The sequence below is a fragment of the Notamacropus eugenii genome, chromosome 2 (genome assembly GCF_028372415.1).
Source record: "Notamacropus eugenii isolate mMacEug1 chromosome 2, mMacEug1.pri_v2, whole genome shotgun sequence".
Lineage (NCBI taxonomy): Eukaryota > Metazoa > Chordata > Mammalia > Diprotodontia > Macropodidae > Notamacropus > Notamacropus eugenii.
The window spans coordinates 342,363,205-342,379,393 of record NC_092873.1 but is presented as its reverse complement, the minus strand read 5'-3'; the positions used below and the strand labels follow the sequence as shown (position 1 = coordinate 342,379,393).

At 40.2% G+C, this 16,189-nt stretch overlaps 1 protein-coding gene across 1 annotated transcript in view; it reads left to right on the top strand.

Annotated features, from left to right (window-relative positions):
• The first annotated feature begins 1,344 nt into the window (after positions 1 to 1,344).
• The window catches only part of SRP68 (signal recognition particle 68), a 58,006-nt gene continuing 43,161 nt past the window's right edge, over positions 1,345 to 16,189 (top strand). Inside the window, exons 1-3 of the mRNA XM_072645770.1 lie at positions 1,345 to 1,758; positions 9,562 to 9,628; positions 11,313 to 11,426. Coding sequence (XP_072501871.1) covers positions 1,608 to 1,758; positions 9,562 to 9,628; positions 11,313 to 11,426 — 332 coding nt within the window. The 5' untranslated portion in view covers positions 1,345 to 1,607. The remainder of the gene's footprint in view (positions 1,759 to 9,561; positions 9,629 to 11,312; positions 11,427 to 16,189) is intronic.

Sequence of the window (16,189 nt, the reverse complement as noted above, 5' to 3'; positions counted from 1 at the left end):
GGGCCATCACCAGTCATCTTGACTCTTGTCTTGCCACTAGACTTGGATGACTCTGGAAGAGAAAGTGAGGCTTGATAACTTTGTGCAACTCTGCTTTACTTAAATTCACTTCATAAGCAAGTCAAGACATCATCTGTCCTCTTCAAAAACAAAGGACAAATAGCAACAATCTTCATTTTCTGTACTATTGATACTGCTGATAAATTATTATATGGTCATGAATAGTGTCTAGTACAAACCTATGCATTTGTGGCTTGAAATTGAGAGGGGGAAGCCAGTCCAAAAGAGGAGAAATTTCTTTGGCTCCTAGTCTGGGGCAGAGGCAAGGAGTATATTTGAGAAAGTGTTCAGTTTGTACAATTTTGGTAATCTATGAGCCTATTTCAGGGTATGCCAGCTAGAATATTTTTGTTCTGGAGGAAGAGTTAATAAAGGGCTGAGACGGAGAGTGAAAAAAATGGAAATTGATCATGTGGTTTTTCCCCATGAACCTCTTGGCACTGCTACTGGCATGTAGCCTTGCTTGGTATTAGATGACCCTTCATATAAACTTTCAGTCTTTGCCTCACATGGGGGATATCCTGGGCTCTGAGGGAGATACAAAGTTATTTAAACTTTAAGTAAAACCCGAAACTTATTCTCTTACTTTTGGAGTTCAGCTCATATGAGAAGAGGTGAATACGGTTGTAAACTACAATGTTACATGATAAGGTAATTTATAGAGATAGGCAAAATAAAATTCTGTAGGGACAAGAGGAAGCCTCTGACTGACTGGTCCCCAGGAAGATTTTGTGGAGAAGGGGGGCACTGGAGTTAGGTTTTAAATAGGTAGGAATTCAACAGGCAAAGGGGAGGAATTTGAGTCAATGCTGCTTCCAAAGTTTACTTCCAGCATGACCTTGGTCAAATCACTTAGCTTTTGGGGGCCTCAGTTTCCTCATCTGTAAAAGGAGGGGGTTAGAATAGACAGCCTTTGAGATGCCTTCCGACTCCAGTTCTGGACGCATTTCATCCTTCTATAAAAGGCAGATGAAATTCCAGGGATAGGGAAAAGAATGAGGTGCGGAGATAGAGACTACTGAGAGAGTGGTCCTCTACACCAAGACTGTTTGCCTCAGTTTCCTCATCTGTACAAAGAGTTGGAGAAAATGGCAAGTCACTCCTGTACCTTTGCCCAAAAAAACCTCAGAAAGGATCAGGAAGACTCGGAAACGGCTGGAAAACGACTAAACGCACCAAAAAAGGTGAATGAATGAACGAATGAATGAACGAACGAATGAATGAATGAACGAATGTTGCTCCAAGCGAGCGCCTGTCTTCATTTGGAAGCAGGTTGTGAGTTTGAAGAACGCGCCGCCCCTTAGCCTGGACAAGCAGCGAGTCGAGCCAGCCTTCGCGGAGGTACCCACCCCGGCCCTCTAGGATACACTACGAACGCACGGCGCCTGCGCAGAGGTAGCGGCAGGCGCAACGGCGGCGGTTCATGGACAGTACTACGCCACGCCCTCCGCCAACTGGTCCGCCACGATCCCGTCAGCCCCTAGCAAGCTGAACTCCGATTCTCCTCGCCTCCTCTTTCCCGTCCTCCTTTGCGGCACAGCGGCTAGATGGCAGCGGAGAAGCAGGTCCCGGGCGGTGGCGGAGGTGGTGGCGGCGGGAGCGGGGGACGCGGCGGCGGGGAGGAGAACAAGGAGAATGAGCTTCCTCCCGCCGGGTCGAAGGGGAACCGACGGTTCGGGGACAGCCTGGGCCTGGAGAGTATCCTGGCCGGCGTGGGCTCAGCCGGGCCCCGGGCCGCAGTGACGACGTGTCTCTCCGACGGGCCGGGGGGCGGGGGAGGAGGTGCCGAGGGGAGCCTGGGCTCGGCGGGAAGGACCCGAGGGCCTCCTCGTCTCCCCCCAACCCCGGGTCTTCCGTTCTGCCAACCGCCCGGCGATCGCGGGGGTGGGAGGTGAGGACGAGATAGATGAAGGCTTGGGGGGGGGCGCCCTAAAAGTCCCCCTTCTCTGCCCCAGGCCCTGGAGGGGAGCTGTGCCCGCGCACACTCTTTCCTCTTTTCCTGCCCCCTTCCCACCTTCCGCATCTGAACGCCACCCTTTCAGCCCCTTTGTCATTGAACGGGCCTTTTGCCCACCTAGGCCCTGGTTCAGTGAGCCTTGTCCTCAGAAAACAGACTTTGTTGGTTCGGTGCCCCCTCCCCCTAAATTGAGGCAGGGTGTGGTCCTGCGTAGCTCTCGGTGGACAGCCTCTTAACTAGTTTTTAAAGCCTTCTAAAAGGATGATCTGTGTATGTTGGTGGGGAGGGGGGAAAGCTCGGATGTGCTTGGTAAAAAAAAAAAAAAAACATTTTCCCGTTTTCTTTGAAGTGTTAGGTTTGAATTGGTGTATGATAATTAGTTTGTAGCCTTTTATAAACTATTTGAAAGAGTAACGATTTCTCGATCACCTCCAGTGTGATAACTGAAAGTTGACATATGGTCTGAAGGCATACGTTGTCGTCTCTCTCCTGGCCCTATGGTGCTGACAGGAACTAAGGCCTTTTCTTCTTTTTTTAAGAAGTATAGCTGTACATTTAAATTCAGTGAAAGGCATGTGTAGATAGTATAAAGAACTTGAAATTCATTGGCTTAGAAGCCAGTTAAATCTTCTGGGGAGATAAGCATCTTGTTTTTGTTTTCTTTTTCATTTTTAAGATTGTACTTTAAGAGTGTTCATTTGTTCATAATCTTTACTTGGATTTGTGGGGATTGAGGGAATTTCTTGAAAAATATGAAATAAATGAGACTAGGAAAAAGTTGTCAAGAAGATCAATATATAAACTCAGATGCTTGGACATTTTTAATTTAAAAGGATTGTCCAGAGAGATCTTTTTAGAGAGGGAAATTTTGGATGTTGTAATATGTGTAATATTATTACTTGTATTAGTTGTGTATGGTGCAACTTCAAATCTGAGGAAAATCACCTTCCCAGTTGAGTAAGAAATGTGAATAGAAGACAGAGGACAAATCATGATAACATAAGGATCAGCTTGAAGAAATTGGGTATCTGGGTCCACTTTCAAATTAATGGCAGCAGACAGAACTGGATATTTTAGCATACCGGCACGTATGGTTTGGATACCAAGCATTAGCCTAATAGATCAATTAATTTTTTTTTTTTACGTGCTTACTGTATGTCGGGCACTGGGCTAATTGCTGGGGATACAAAAAGAGGCAAAAGTCCCTGCCCTCAGAGAGCTTACCATCCAACTGGGGAGACATCATACAAATATGTACAAAGGAAGCTATATAGAAGACAAATAGAAAATAAATAACAGAAGACATTGGAATTTAAAGGGGTTGGGGAAGAAGATGGGATTTTAGTTGGGACTTAAAGGAAGCCAGGGATGTCAGTAATCAGGAGCAGAGGATGGGGAACATTCCAGGCATGCGGGACATCCAGAGAAAATGCTTAGAGCTGAGAGATGAGTTTCTTTTTTCATGGAACAGCCAGGAGGCCTATGTCATTAGAGTGTCTGGGAGTAAGGTGTAAGAAGAAGGGAAAGGTAGGAGGGGGTTAGGTTATGAAGGGCTTTGAAAGCCAAACAGGGCATTTTGGATTTGCTTCCAGAGGTAATAGGAAGCCACTGGAGTTTAAGTAGGGTAGTGCCATGATCAGACCTGTGCTTTAGGAAAAATCACTTTAGTAGCTGAATGGAGTATGGATTGGAATGAGGAAAGACTTGAGGCAGGCTTATATACCAGCAGACTATTGTAGTAAACCAGATGTGAGGTAATGGTGCTTGGACTAGTGGTGGCAGCCAGAGGAGAGAAGGGGATGTATTCTACAGGTGTTCCAAAGGTGAAATTGATTGACATTGGCAACAGCTTGGAGATAGCGGTGAGAGATAGTGAGGAATCCAGGATGGCCCCTACATTGCAAACCTGAGGGGCTGGGAGAGTACTGTTTCACTCTACAGTAATATGAAAAATGGGGGTAGGAGGAGAGAGGGTTTAGGGAGAAAGATAACGAGTTCTGTTTTAGGTGTGTAGAGTTTAAGATGTCTTGTGGATGTCCAGTCCAAGAAGTCTGGAAAGCAGCTGGAGATGGAAGAATGGAGGTCAACAGAGAGATTGGGACAGAAAGGTAGATTTCAGAATCATCAGCACAGAGATAGTCATTAAATCCATAAGAGATGATGAGATCACCAAGTGAAGCTGTACAGAGAGAGAAGAAAAGAGGGCCCCAGATAGAACAGTTAGGGGGCATGATCTGGAAGAGAATCTAGCAAAGGAGACACAGAAGGAGCATGTTTTTAGACAGAGGGAAGTGAGCCAGTAGAGGGGAAGAAATTGAAAATAAGTGAAAGAGAAATCTGCTGGAGGAGATAGGATTGAATTGAATCACTTGAACAACTAGATGGGTTAACTTTTGTAAGGAATAAGTCATGTCAGATGGGTGAAGGAGGAGATGGTGGCAGAAGGCATTTGAATGATAGGATAGAGGAAAAGGGAGTTTATAGAGAGTGGCTTCAATTTTTCTGTACAATACGAGGCAAGATTCTCTCTTGGGGGGAGGTTTGAGGAGGGATAAAGAGGTTTGGAAGACCCTTTGTGGAGAGTGGGATATTGCCATTTGAAGTTGTGTAACATAAGCTTGTGAACTAAGAATAATTTCATGATTTTGTCCACCTCCAACATCCTATGTGTAGGAGCAAAGGTGAGGAATGATGCAAGACTGAGACTTGATTGGGCATAATTGACAATAATATGATAAGGAGGCTAGGGGATATAAGAGTGGAACACAGTATAGAGTTAAATTGGTTCACCAGGGGTTCAAGAAGAGAAGAGGAAAAAGTTGCTAGTGTAGGGGGAGATGGCTTGGAAAGAATGGATCATTTCCCTGAGCATCTGACCAGCCTGATTTTTTTCCACATCTTTAGACCTGCTCTTCGAGACTAGGGTGGATATGCATGTAGCATTAGAATAGGTTTCCTTTTGTCTTGTTGAAATATTTTAAATAAACCCTACCAATCTTTAGGCAATTGTCTAAACTGGACATTTACTCCAAGTGTTATGTGGGAAAGTGGGGTGGAAGGGAGGGCAAGAAGGGTAGGGAGTGGGGAATGAGTTTTTAGGAAATCCCAGTCATCTGCCTCAGTGGAGTTCCGTTTGTTTGGTAAACAAAAGGAAAACAAATGAGTAAATAAGTTTCTGATTTGGAAAGTAACTACACAGAGTCATATAAATGTAAATATTTAGCTGAGTTCACGTCCCAGCTTTGTTTCCTACTACCTGTACAACCTTGGGCAAGTCACTTAGTTTTGCTCAGCTCTCTCATTTGTAAAATGAAGTTGGTCCCTTCCAGTTCTCAATCTGTAGTCCTAGTGCATACAGCACTGGTTCTGAGTGGGAAGTTGGATATGTTTGGGTTTTGTTCAGGATCCTCTTAAAAAGTAGTCTTCAGTTCTTGGTATGCATATTTAAGCTATTTTGTGAAGTGATTCTTTGTGTAAAATAAAGAGCTCTTTTTTAAAGTTACAGAGTAGCATTTCAGTGGTTGATTGTGCTAAGGAAGCTTTTAGCTTACTCTTGAGTATTAAATTTAAAGAGGATGAACAAAATGAACAGTTAATTCATAGTAAGAATATTTAACAGAAATAAAAATCTGCTGGCTCATTTGTATTCATTGTTTTATAGAATCATTGGATTGAGAAGGACCTTCTAGATTATCTAGTCCTGCACAGCTTGTGACCCAAGGGTAGGCTTATGGCCCAAGGGCACCTCAAAGGATTTCCAGTGGCTAGTGTAAAATGTAGATGTTTTCCTCTACATTTTTCAAGGGCAGCCTGAAATCTTTTAGCAGGCCATACAGGTTGTCCAGGCCTGATCTAGGCCAACTCCTATAGATAAATGAATCTTCCCATCTTCCTGGGTTCAAATCTTGACTTTAATTACCTGTGTGACTTTGGTCAAGTCACTTAACTTCATCTGTAAAATAAAGGGATGAGAATAGGTGGCTTTTAATATCCCTTTTGATCTTTGACAAGTGACTTGCCTCTCCTTGACTGCTGAAGTCCCTTCTAGCCCCAAATCAATGATCCTGTGACTTCCAGTGACAGCAAATTCAGTATATCATTCTATTCTCCATTCTATTTTTGAACAGCTCTAATTAAAGGAGACTCAGCAAACATCTATTAAATATGTACTATATGCAAAATACTGTATTAGGGTTACAAAACTAAATATGACTTAAATTGTGCCTGCAAGGAGCCTAAAATCTGAAGGAGGTGGGAAAAGGAATGAAGACATGTACCAATAACTCATACAGAGGGGATTGAAATCATAAAAGAGAAGTCTGAGCAAAGTGAAATGAAAAATCTGAGGTAAAAAAGATGATCACTTTCTGCTGGGATGGGGAAATGTTGGGGACTGCTGTCTGGGAAGGCCTCGTAGGAGAATATGGATACCTAAATTGTTTGTTGAAGGAAGGGACTTCAGATCTAGATAGGGTGGTAAGATTTAAAAGGCATTTATGGATATGGAAGTAGCAACGTGATAGAAAGGGAGAGGCCATGTCAAGAATGTAGAATTGATTCTACAAGCTTTACTTGAGCTATTCTGTCAGGCATTATGCTAGACGTGGGGAAATGCAGATGAAAGCAGTAGTCCTTGCCTTGAAGAAACTTCGTGAGCTTTGAAGAAAACAAGGGATTCTAAGAGGTAGCCGTGAGAAGGTAATGCATTACAGGCATTGGGAGAGGGGGGACAGGGAAGAGCCCATGTAAAGGTATGCAAATGAGGTATGGAATATCTTGTTAGGGAGCAGCAAAAAGAGCAGGTTGGCTGGAATGTAGAATGTAAAGGATGGTAATATGAAATCAGTGTAGAAAAGCTGTTTGGAGCTAGACTGTGAAAGGCTTTAGAAGCCAGTCAGAGGTGTTTGCATATTATCCTAGTGGAAATAGGGAGTTGTTGGAGTTCCTTGGGTGTGTTAAGGAGGGAGAGTAACACAGTCAGGACAGTGGCTTAGGAAAATCATTTTGGTAGCTCTGTGAAAGATTAGAGGAGACATAGGTAAAGAATCTAATTAAGCTGTTGTAGTACAGGTGAGAGGTGATGAGGGCCTGAACTAGGGTGGCACCAACTATAAATAGAAGAGGATGGACAAAAATTATATTGTGGTTGTAGGATTTATAAGACAAGGCAAATGTATATGGAGGTTAAGGGAGTGGAAAAAGTCGAGAATATCAGGCTATAAACTTGAGTGACTAGAAGAATGATTGTATACTTAATCGAAGTAGGGTAATTAGGAGGAAAAGTGGGTTTGGGGGAAAAGATAATGAATTCCGTTTTAAACCTATTGTATTGAGATGCCTATGGAACAGCCTGTTGGAAGTGTCCTATTGCTAGTTGATGTGGAACTAGAATTCAGGAAAGAGACTGTATTGAAAACACTATTTTTTGTCTTCCACTGTCAATCCTTTATTCCTGTTTCCCTTACCCCCACTTCATCCCACCCCCCTTCCCTGCAATGTTTCACTCTAAAACTATCCACCCCTTCCTACTGTGGTCTCTGGAATGCCACAGGTAACAAACTTTTATTTTACATCTCTTCCTTTCCCAATTCCTTCCATCTTCTAGTTCTTATTGAGATTTGCCTCCCTCCTAATGACATGGTCTCCCCAGCTTCCCTTTCTAGAACTGACAGCCCTTTGACTTATTTCCCCACTTATTGGTTGAGATGGAAGAGTTGGGATACTTCTTGCTCCTGATTGCCACTTCCACCATTATTCTTTAACTCCTTCTCATTTGAGATTTACTCTTACCATATCTACTGCTCAGTCAAAATTCTGATGACTATTGTCTCCAAGACCTTTCCCTTCTTTCCTCAGTGACTTCAGGCTCACAGTCTTTATTCTTAACATCTGCCCTATTACTGGGGGGACTTCAACATACATATTGATACTTCCTCAAACACCTAAATCTCACAGTTCCTAAACGTACTTCACAAGACCTCCTTCCCTGCTCTCATTTCAGCCGCACATACCCTGGATCTTGCCATCTCCTATAAATATACCACTTTCATTCTCCTGAATTCTGAAATTCCCTTATCTGATTATAATCAATTGTCATTCCACTTCTTGTGCCTTGTAACCCTAATCCCTGTCCTTCATCCACACTGTGGCTCCCAATCCTTAGACCTCTCAGTTCTTTTCCAGACCATCACCTCTGAACTAGCTCTACTGTTCCTCCCTTCCTCATCTTGACCTCTTGGTGAACCACTTCAAGTCTACACTGTCAGATTCTCCTGAGTACCCTGCCCTCTTGTTGTATTATTGATCTTGCCCTGCTTCAGTCTTAGATTACTCTGGATTACTCCCACCATCAGCAGCCTTTGCTCCAATACTGCTGCTGAATGAAGCTAGAGAAAACCATTAAACGGTGTCAGTTTATCTTTACAGATTTATCTTACATAGCTGCCTTACTTCAAGGCAGTCCTCTCATATGTCCTTAACTAACTCACTATGCCCCTCACTTAAGTGACTTTTCCAAATCTTTTCATCCCTCCTCAAACATTCTAAGACTCTCCCTCCTCCCATCTTCCCAGCTAAGAACTTTGCTTTATATTTTACTGAAAAAATTTGAGGCCATTTGGTAAGAGTTCCCTTTTACTCTGTCATCACCCAGATGCCTTCTGCCACTGTCTTGTGGGAGTAAAAAAAAAGTAAAAAATGGCATAATGAGAGTCATATTCTTTTGACTGCAAATCCAGTCCATACTACTTGCATTATTGACTTGAAGTCCTTGTTTCTCTAGAATTGCATAGAATGTCTGATCTCTCTTTTACATGACAACCCTTCAGGTATTTAAAGAAGGCTGTCACATCTTCCCTTTAAGCTGTTGTTTCAGGTTAAATATCTCCAGTTCTCTCACCTTTAGCTCCTATGACATGGTTTTGAGACCTGAGCTTCATTATCAATTTTTTAGTGTCTGGATTTCATCAGTTTGGGAACACCCACTTTTGAAACTCCTTTCATCTATGTAGAGCAGCAACTCATCTGGAGCAGAGCAAAATAAAGTGACTTATCCATGGTCGTATGGCTATTATGTGTCAGGGATAGGACTTCCACCAGTATTGTGCCAAACTGCTTCTTATCTTTGTTAATGTCCCTCTTAAAATGTGCCAGGGCTTTTAGGCTTAGTCTGACTAACACAGTCCCAGTGGTATTTTCCCCCTTGTTATGGATATTATATTTCTAGTTTGAAGCCCTATAGCTAATAAGCTTTTTTCGTAGCAACTTGTTAACTCCTATTTAGCCTGCAGACAGCTAAAATCTCCAGTTCTTTTTCATGGAAAAAATTGACCTTTAGGCACACTTCTCTCATTTTATACTTGTTGGGTTAATTTTTTGAACTAAAATGTGGGACGTTACATTTTTCCTTTTCTTTGCTTTCATTGTTCTTTTCTGTGTCACAAAAAAATGACGTATCAAAATGATTTTTATAAATGGATTTAAAATATGGGGGACAGATGGTTTGGAATGTATCATTGTAAGTTTTTCCTTAATCTTAGTTCCAGTCCTTCAAATTATTAAGGAATCCCAACAGCAACATGGTTTACGGCATGGAGATTTTCAGAGATACAGGTTAGTATGTAATTATGTTGATAGAAAATGTGTACCACTTTGATATGCCTATTTTATTTTTCAAAATGTATATTGTACCTCCAGAAACAGTTAATTTTGAAAATTGGCCCCATACCTAAATCTTGTAAAAAGAGGCTTACCTATTCAATCTGATGGAATTACAGATTCATTTATAAGGAAATTTCCTAAAATTAAAACAGTTGCAGAAATAATACATTTATATAGTTTTTCATGGTTAGTGAGGTAATGTGAGTATTATTATTTCCTTATTATAGATGACAAGAGAGAGGCTCAGAGCTTAACTTGCTATACAGTATGTATGTTGCAATCCAGACTCAATTGCAGGTCTTCGGTGCCTAAGTTCAGTACTCTGTCCACCACACTGCACTATCACCAGTTGCTGGCTGAATTGGCAGAATTATAACCTCAAGTTATTTTTAGTAAAATGTAGGGCTTTGGGATGTTTTGAATATTGCACATGAGGATGAATGTTCAGAGGTGTCATTAAAGTTGATTTGTAACTCACATGTCATCCTTTGTTGGAAAATAAATCAGAATATAAATAATAAAATTTCACATAATAAGTTCATATTGTGTAATACTTTGATACTTTGGAATCATAAATATCAGTCAATTTGATTAGCCAAGTACAAGGTATCCTAAAAAGCCTTAGTGCAGTTTTAAGTGTAATCAAGCATTTTGGGACACCTTGTATTAAATGCTCTGAGCTTATATAAAATTTATGTAGATTTATGGTAATGGACTTTAAGTTTTGGTAAGAGAAGAAGAAGAACAAAAATTCATAATTGAACTATGATCCATTCCATTTACACTGGCAATATTTGCTGATTATTGAGGACTTTATGGAACACATTCTTCAATGTTAAGACTCATTTCTGGACTCATGTACAGACATGGATGCATGTTTTAGTCTGGATCTGTATTTTATAGTGGTGGTGCGTTAGGTATGTTTGTACAATTGTCAGTTTCATTTTTATTTTGGAAGCAAACATATTAAAATTTGTCTTATTGCATTATGTCAACTAGATATCTCAACTGGCAAAGATGATGTATTTAAAGATTTAGTATTTTAGAGGCAGTGTGGCAGAGTGGGTGGAGTACTGATCTCAAAGGCAGGAAGACTTGGGTTTAAATCATGCGTCAGATATTTACTTAGCCATGTAACTGGGCAAGTCACTTAACTTCTTTGAGCCTCGGTTTCATTATCTGTAAAATGGGTATCAGTAGCACTTACATCACAGGGTTGTTGTGAGGATAAAATGAAATAATGTATGTGAAGCGCCTTGCACACTGTAAAGCAGTATGTTAAAAAGGCAAATGATAAGTAAACGTTTCCTCTGAGTACTTAAAATTGTTTGGTATTTAAAAGTTGCCTCATGTTATTATTTGTCTATACTTTGTTTCCTCTGTTACGTATAAGATCTTTGCAAGGACTGATGCTATATACTTCCTTGTATATCACACAACATGTAGCTAAGTGCCTTGTATAATTTAATAAATATTGAATTATTTTTGGTCAATATATAGCACACATAGTAATGATCTCAATTAAAGTGGTTAGCCCCATTCCCTGACAATGTGAGAGTACTGTTATTGCTGTAAAAACAAACAGAAACTGCTGTTGTTTTGTTTGACTGTGTTTGATTTTTGTGATTACTTGTAGGGGCTATTGTTCCCGTAGGCAAAGACGACTACGAAAAACACTCAACTTTAAGATGGGGAATAGACACAAATTCACAGGAAAAAAAGTAACTGAAGAGCTTCTATCTGACAACAGGTATTAAGTGTTTGGGGATTCATTGCAGCTTTCCAAATATTTATTTAGAATTGATATAGTGGATGGTTAGTATTTGTCAGGCTTTGGGAATCTAATCCTTTTTAAGATTCTAACAAGAGATCAAAGCATAGGTACTTATTCAAGGACAAAGTAAGTTCAAACTTTTCTGTTTTATTTAGAGAAAATTAATAGAAGCCCTTGCTCTTGGACAACCTACAGCCTAGAGGTGGCATTAAACCACATGAAACAGAGAATAAAACATAAACTAATGAAGTACTAGGTTGACTGTAAGTACTATAGGAATTCAAAGAAGGAAATGAACTGGGTTGTACCAGCCAAAGAAGGTTTTATGGAATAGGTAGTACTTTTATGGAACAGCTTAAGTACAAGCTTAATGTTGACTGATGGCTGCAAATTAGGGTAAGGGAGAGGATATTTCAATTATTTCTGTATATACAACTCCCATCCCTAGGAATTGAACACTGCCTTGTAACAAAGAAAAACATTTAAACAAACAAACAAAAAAAACCCATAGTGAATGTGTCTGACATTTGGCCCCCCTCTATTCTCTGGGACTCTCGTTGGTTTTCATTTCCACAAGAGTTCAGCTTCCTTTTAAGTTCTCTTTGTTATTATCCATAATGTTCTTCTTGTTCTGTTTATTTCACACAAATCTTCCCATGTTTCTCTGAATTCCTCATATTTGTTATTTTTTACTGCACAGTAATAGCACATGACCTTTAGAGGTGTTTTAAAGAAGATTAATTTGGCAGAGGATGGTTTGGGAAAAGAAACGAGCAAGTTAGAAAGGCTGTCCAGGAGGCATCTTCTGAATTTGAGGAATGAAGTGGCAAGAGCTTGGATTTGAGCAGTGGTGGAGAGGAATGTAGAGGAAGAAATAGATACAAATATTAAGGAAGAATTGATAGCACTTGGTGACAAGCAAAGACACAAAGATGAAATTCCTTTTTAGAACTCTGGGACAATATGTCACTGAATGCAGCTAAAGGAAGTCTTCACAACCATGTTGACATTACAGATTTATGTTATTTAACCTCAACTGGGCCTTCAGTGCAGCAGGGCAGTGCTTTTTATTCCCTTCTAATTGACTCCCTATCTCATTCCCCAAAGAAGTTATTCCAAACCTTTTCTACTCTCCTAGGCCTCTCCCTCATCCCCCAGGTGAGGACCTTTCCCTTTATTTGACTGAGAAAACTGAAGTTATTCCAATGTGCTTCCTCTGATCCCATTCTCTTCATTTCAGAACCCTTTGACATCATTGCCTATTAGAAAGAGGTAGTCTTCCTCCTTGACGAGGCCAACCTCCATACATGTACACTTGATCTCATCCCCTTCTATCTTTTCCAGCAGTTTACACCCTTACTCACCCCCTCTTTCAAGTCGTTAATCTCTCCCTATTTACTGGTTCCTTCCCTGCTACCTCTAAAGATGCCCAAGCCTCATATATCCTTTAAAAAATCCTTCACTATAGCCTGCCATCCCATCAAGTTAGCATCTTTTCTCTCTTCTCCCTTTCTTAACCAAATTTCTTTTTTTTAAAAACTGTCTACACTCCCAAGTATACTTCCCCTCCTTTCACTCCTTAAAACCCTTTACAGTTTGCCTTCCAACCTCATCGCTGAAGTAAAACTGCTCTGTCCATATTTAACAAAAATCTCTTAAAATGTCAAAAATGGTCTTTTCTCAGTCTCAATCTTTCTTGCTCTACCTGCTGCATTTGAAACTCCTATTCAGTCTTTGCTCCTGGATGCTGTTTTTTCTTTAGGTTTTATGACGCTAGTCTCTCGTGATTCTCCTTCTACCTGTCTCATCTCTCTTCAGGTTTCTTTGCTGGCTTATCATCTATATCATTCCTCCTAATTGTGGGTGTTTTCCAAGATTCTGTCCTAGGCTCTCTTCTCTTTTCACCCTATATGTTCTCTTTTGTTAGCCTCATTAGCTCTCATGTTTAGTTATCATTGCTATTCAGTGACTCAACAGCTCGATATTTTATACCCCCAACCTATACCTAGAGCTTCAGTCCCACATCCCTAACTGCCTTTTAACATTTCAAACTTGATATTTTAGAGACATCTTAAATTCAACGTGTCTAAAACTGAACTCATTATCTTTCCCCTAGATCTTCCCTTTTTCTTTTTTTTTTTTATTTATTTTTTTTTATTTTGTAATGTTTAACAATCACTGCCATACAATTGTGATTTTATCCCCCCCACCTACCCCCCACTCCCCCCCTCCCTCCCCACGACTGCATACAATTCTGTATAGATTCTACATATACTTTCCTATTGAGTATATTTTCACTATAGTCATGCTATGTAGTCAGACTAAGATAAATGAAAGAAATCGTATAGCAAATCAGAACATGATACACAAACACATACACATACACAAACATGATCTGCTACAATATGTGAGTGACTTCCATATTTCTCTCTCTGAGTGTGGCAGGCATTTTGCCTTGAGATCCTCCATTGGGATTTTTTTTTTTTTTTTTTTGGTAAGAAGTTCTTGTGTTATTACACAAATCTAAGTCTACCAGAGAAAACTCTCACACACTGTGGTTGTTGCTGTGCATAAAGTTCTCCTGGTTCTGCTCCTTTCACTCAGCATCAGGTCATATAAGTCCTTCCAGGCCTCTCTGAAGTCTTCTTGTTCATCATTTCTTATGGCACAATAGTACTCCATTACATTCATATACCATAATTTATTCAGCCATTCCCCAATTGATGGACATCCCCTTGACTTCCAGTTTTTGGCAACTACATAGAGTGCTGCTATAAATATTTTTGTACATGTGGGACCCTTTCCCATTTTTATGATCTCTTGGGGATATAGTCCTAGTAGCGATATTGCTGGGTCAAAGGGTATGCACATTTTTGTAGCCCTTTGGGCATAGTTCCAAATTGCTCTCCAGAATGGTTGGATGTGCTCGCAGCTCCACCAACAATGAATTAGTGTTCCAACTTTCCCACATCCTCTCCAGCATTTATCATTTTCTTGTTCTGTCATGTTTGCCAATCTTATAGGTGTGATGTGGTACCTCAGAGTTGTTTTGATTTGCATCTCTCTAACCAATAGTGATTTAGAGCATTTTTTCATATGATTATAGATAGCTTTAATTTCTTCCTCTGAAAATTGCCTGTTCATATCCTTTGACCATTTATCAATTGGGGAATGACTTGTATGATTGTACATTTGGATCAGTTCTCTATATATTCTAGAAATGAGGCCTTTATCCCCGAGCTTAGCTATAAAAATTCTTTCCCAATTTACTACATCCCTCCGGATTTTGGTTGCATTGGGTTTGGTTGTGCAAAAACTTCTCAGTTTAATGTAATCAAAATTATCCATCTTGCATTTCATAATGCTTTCTATCTCTTCTTTAGTAAAGAATTCTTCCCTTCTCCATAGATCTGATAAATACACTATTCCTTGCTTCTCCAGTTTATTCATGGTATCAGTCTTTATACCTAAATCATGTACCCATTTGGACTTTATTCTTGTGTACGGTGTCAGGTATGGGTCTATGCCTAATTTCCGCCACACTGTTATCAGATCTTCCCTTTTTCTAAACTTCTTTTTTCTGTCAAAGATACTAACATCCTTCCAGTCTCTCAGATTTATAAACTTGGCATTATCTTGGATTCCTCAGTCTTTTTCATGTCAAATCATCTGCCAAACTTTGCTATTTCTACCTCTATAACATCTCTTGCATCTCATTCCTCTCTACTCACACAACTATCATCTTAGTTTAGGCCCTTTTCACCTCTTGATTAGATTATTACAGTAGCATCCTGATTGTCTACCTGCCTCAGATCTTTCCCCATTCCAATCTATCCTATACATTGCTGCCAAAATAATTTTCCTTAGGTCTATATCTGACTATATGGTTCCTCTGTTTTTCCCTACAGCAACTCCAATAGCTCCCATGTCTCTAAAATAAAATAAAAATTCATTTTAACTTTCAAAGTCCTTTACAATCTCACCTAAACCTGTCTTGACTTCCCCTCCAGTATTCTGTGATCTAGCCAAACTGGCCTCTTTTCTTTTTCTCACACATGACATTCCATGTCCTATCTCTGTGCCTTTTCCTTGGCTGCCCCACATACCTAGAACTTACCCCCTCTTTCTTCTGCCTCATGAAGTTCCTCTGTCCTTTAAGAAAGAGCTCAGTCACCATCTTCTGCATAAAACCTTTCCTGATCTCCCCAGCTACTATTGCCTTCCTTCCCAAATTACCCTCTGTTTAACTACTTTGTGTATATTTATATTTATTCACCATATGTAGTATATGTACAATCATCTTACATATGTATATGTGTTATTTATAATATATGTACATATATAGGAATAGAGACTATTTCATTCTTGATGTTGTATCCCCAGCACCTAATGCAGTGCTTGGTATGGAGATGGCACTTAATAAATGCTGGTTGATTGATTGATTTTTGAACCTATTGTTTCCCCCCATCTTATCCATTCTCATTGCCACAGATGCAAACTGAATGCTATATTACTTCCTCCTAAAAATCTGTCAGGTAGGTGGTAAAGTGGATAGAGTACCTAGCCTGGAGTCAAGAGCACTTCAGCTCAAATCTGGCCTCAGACACTTATTAGTTGTGTGACCCTAGGCAATTCACTTAAGCCTGTTTGCCTCAATTTCCTCATCTGCAAAATGAACTGGAGAAGGAAATGGCAAACCACTCCAGTATCTCTGCCAAGAAAACTGCAAATGGGGTCAC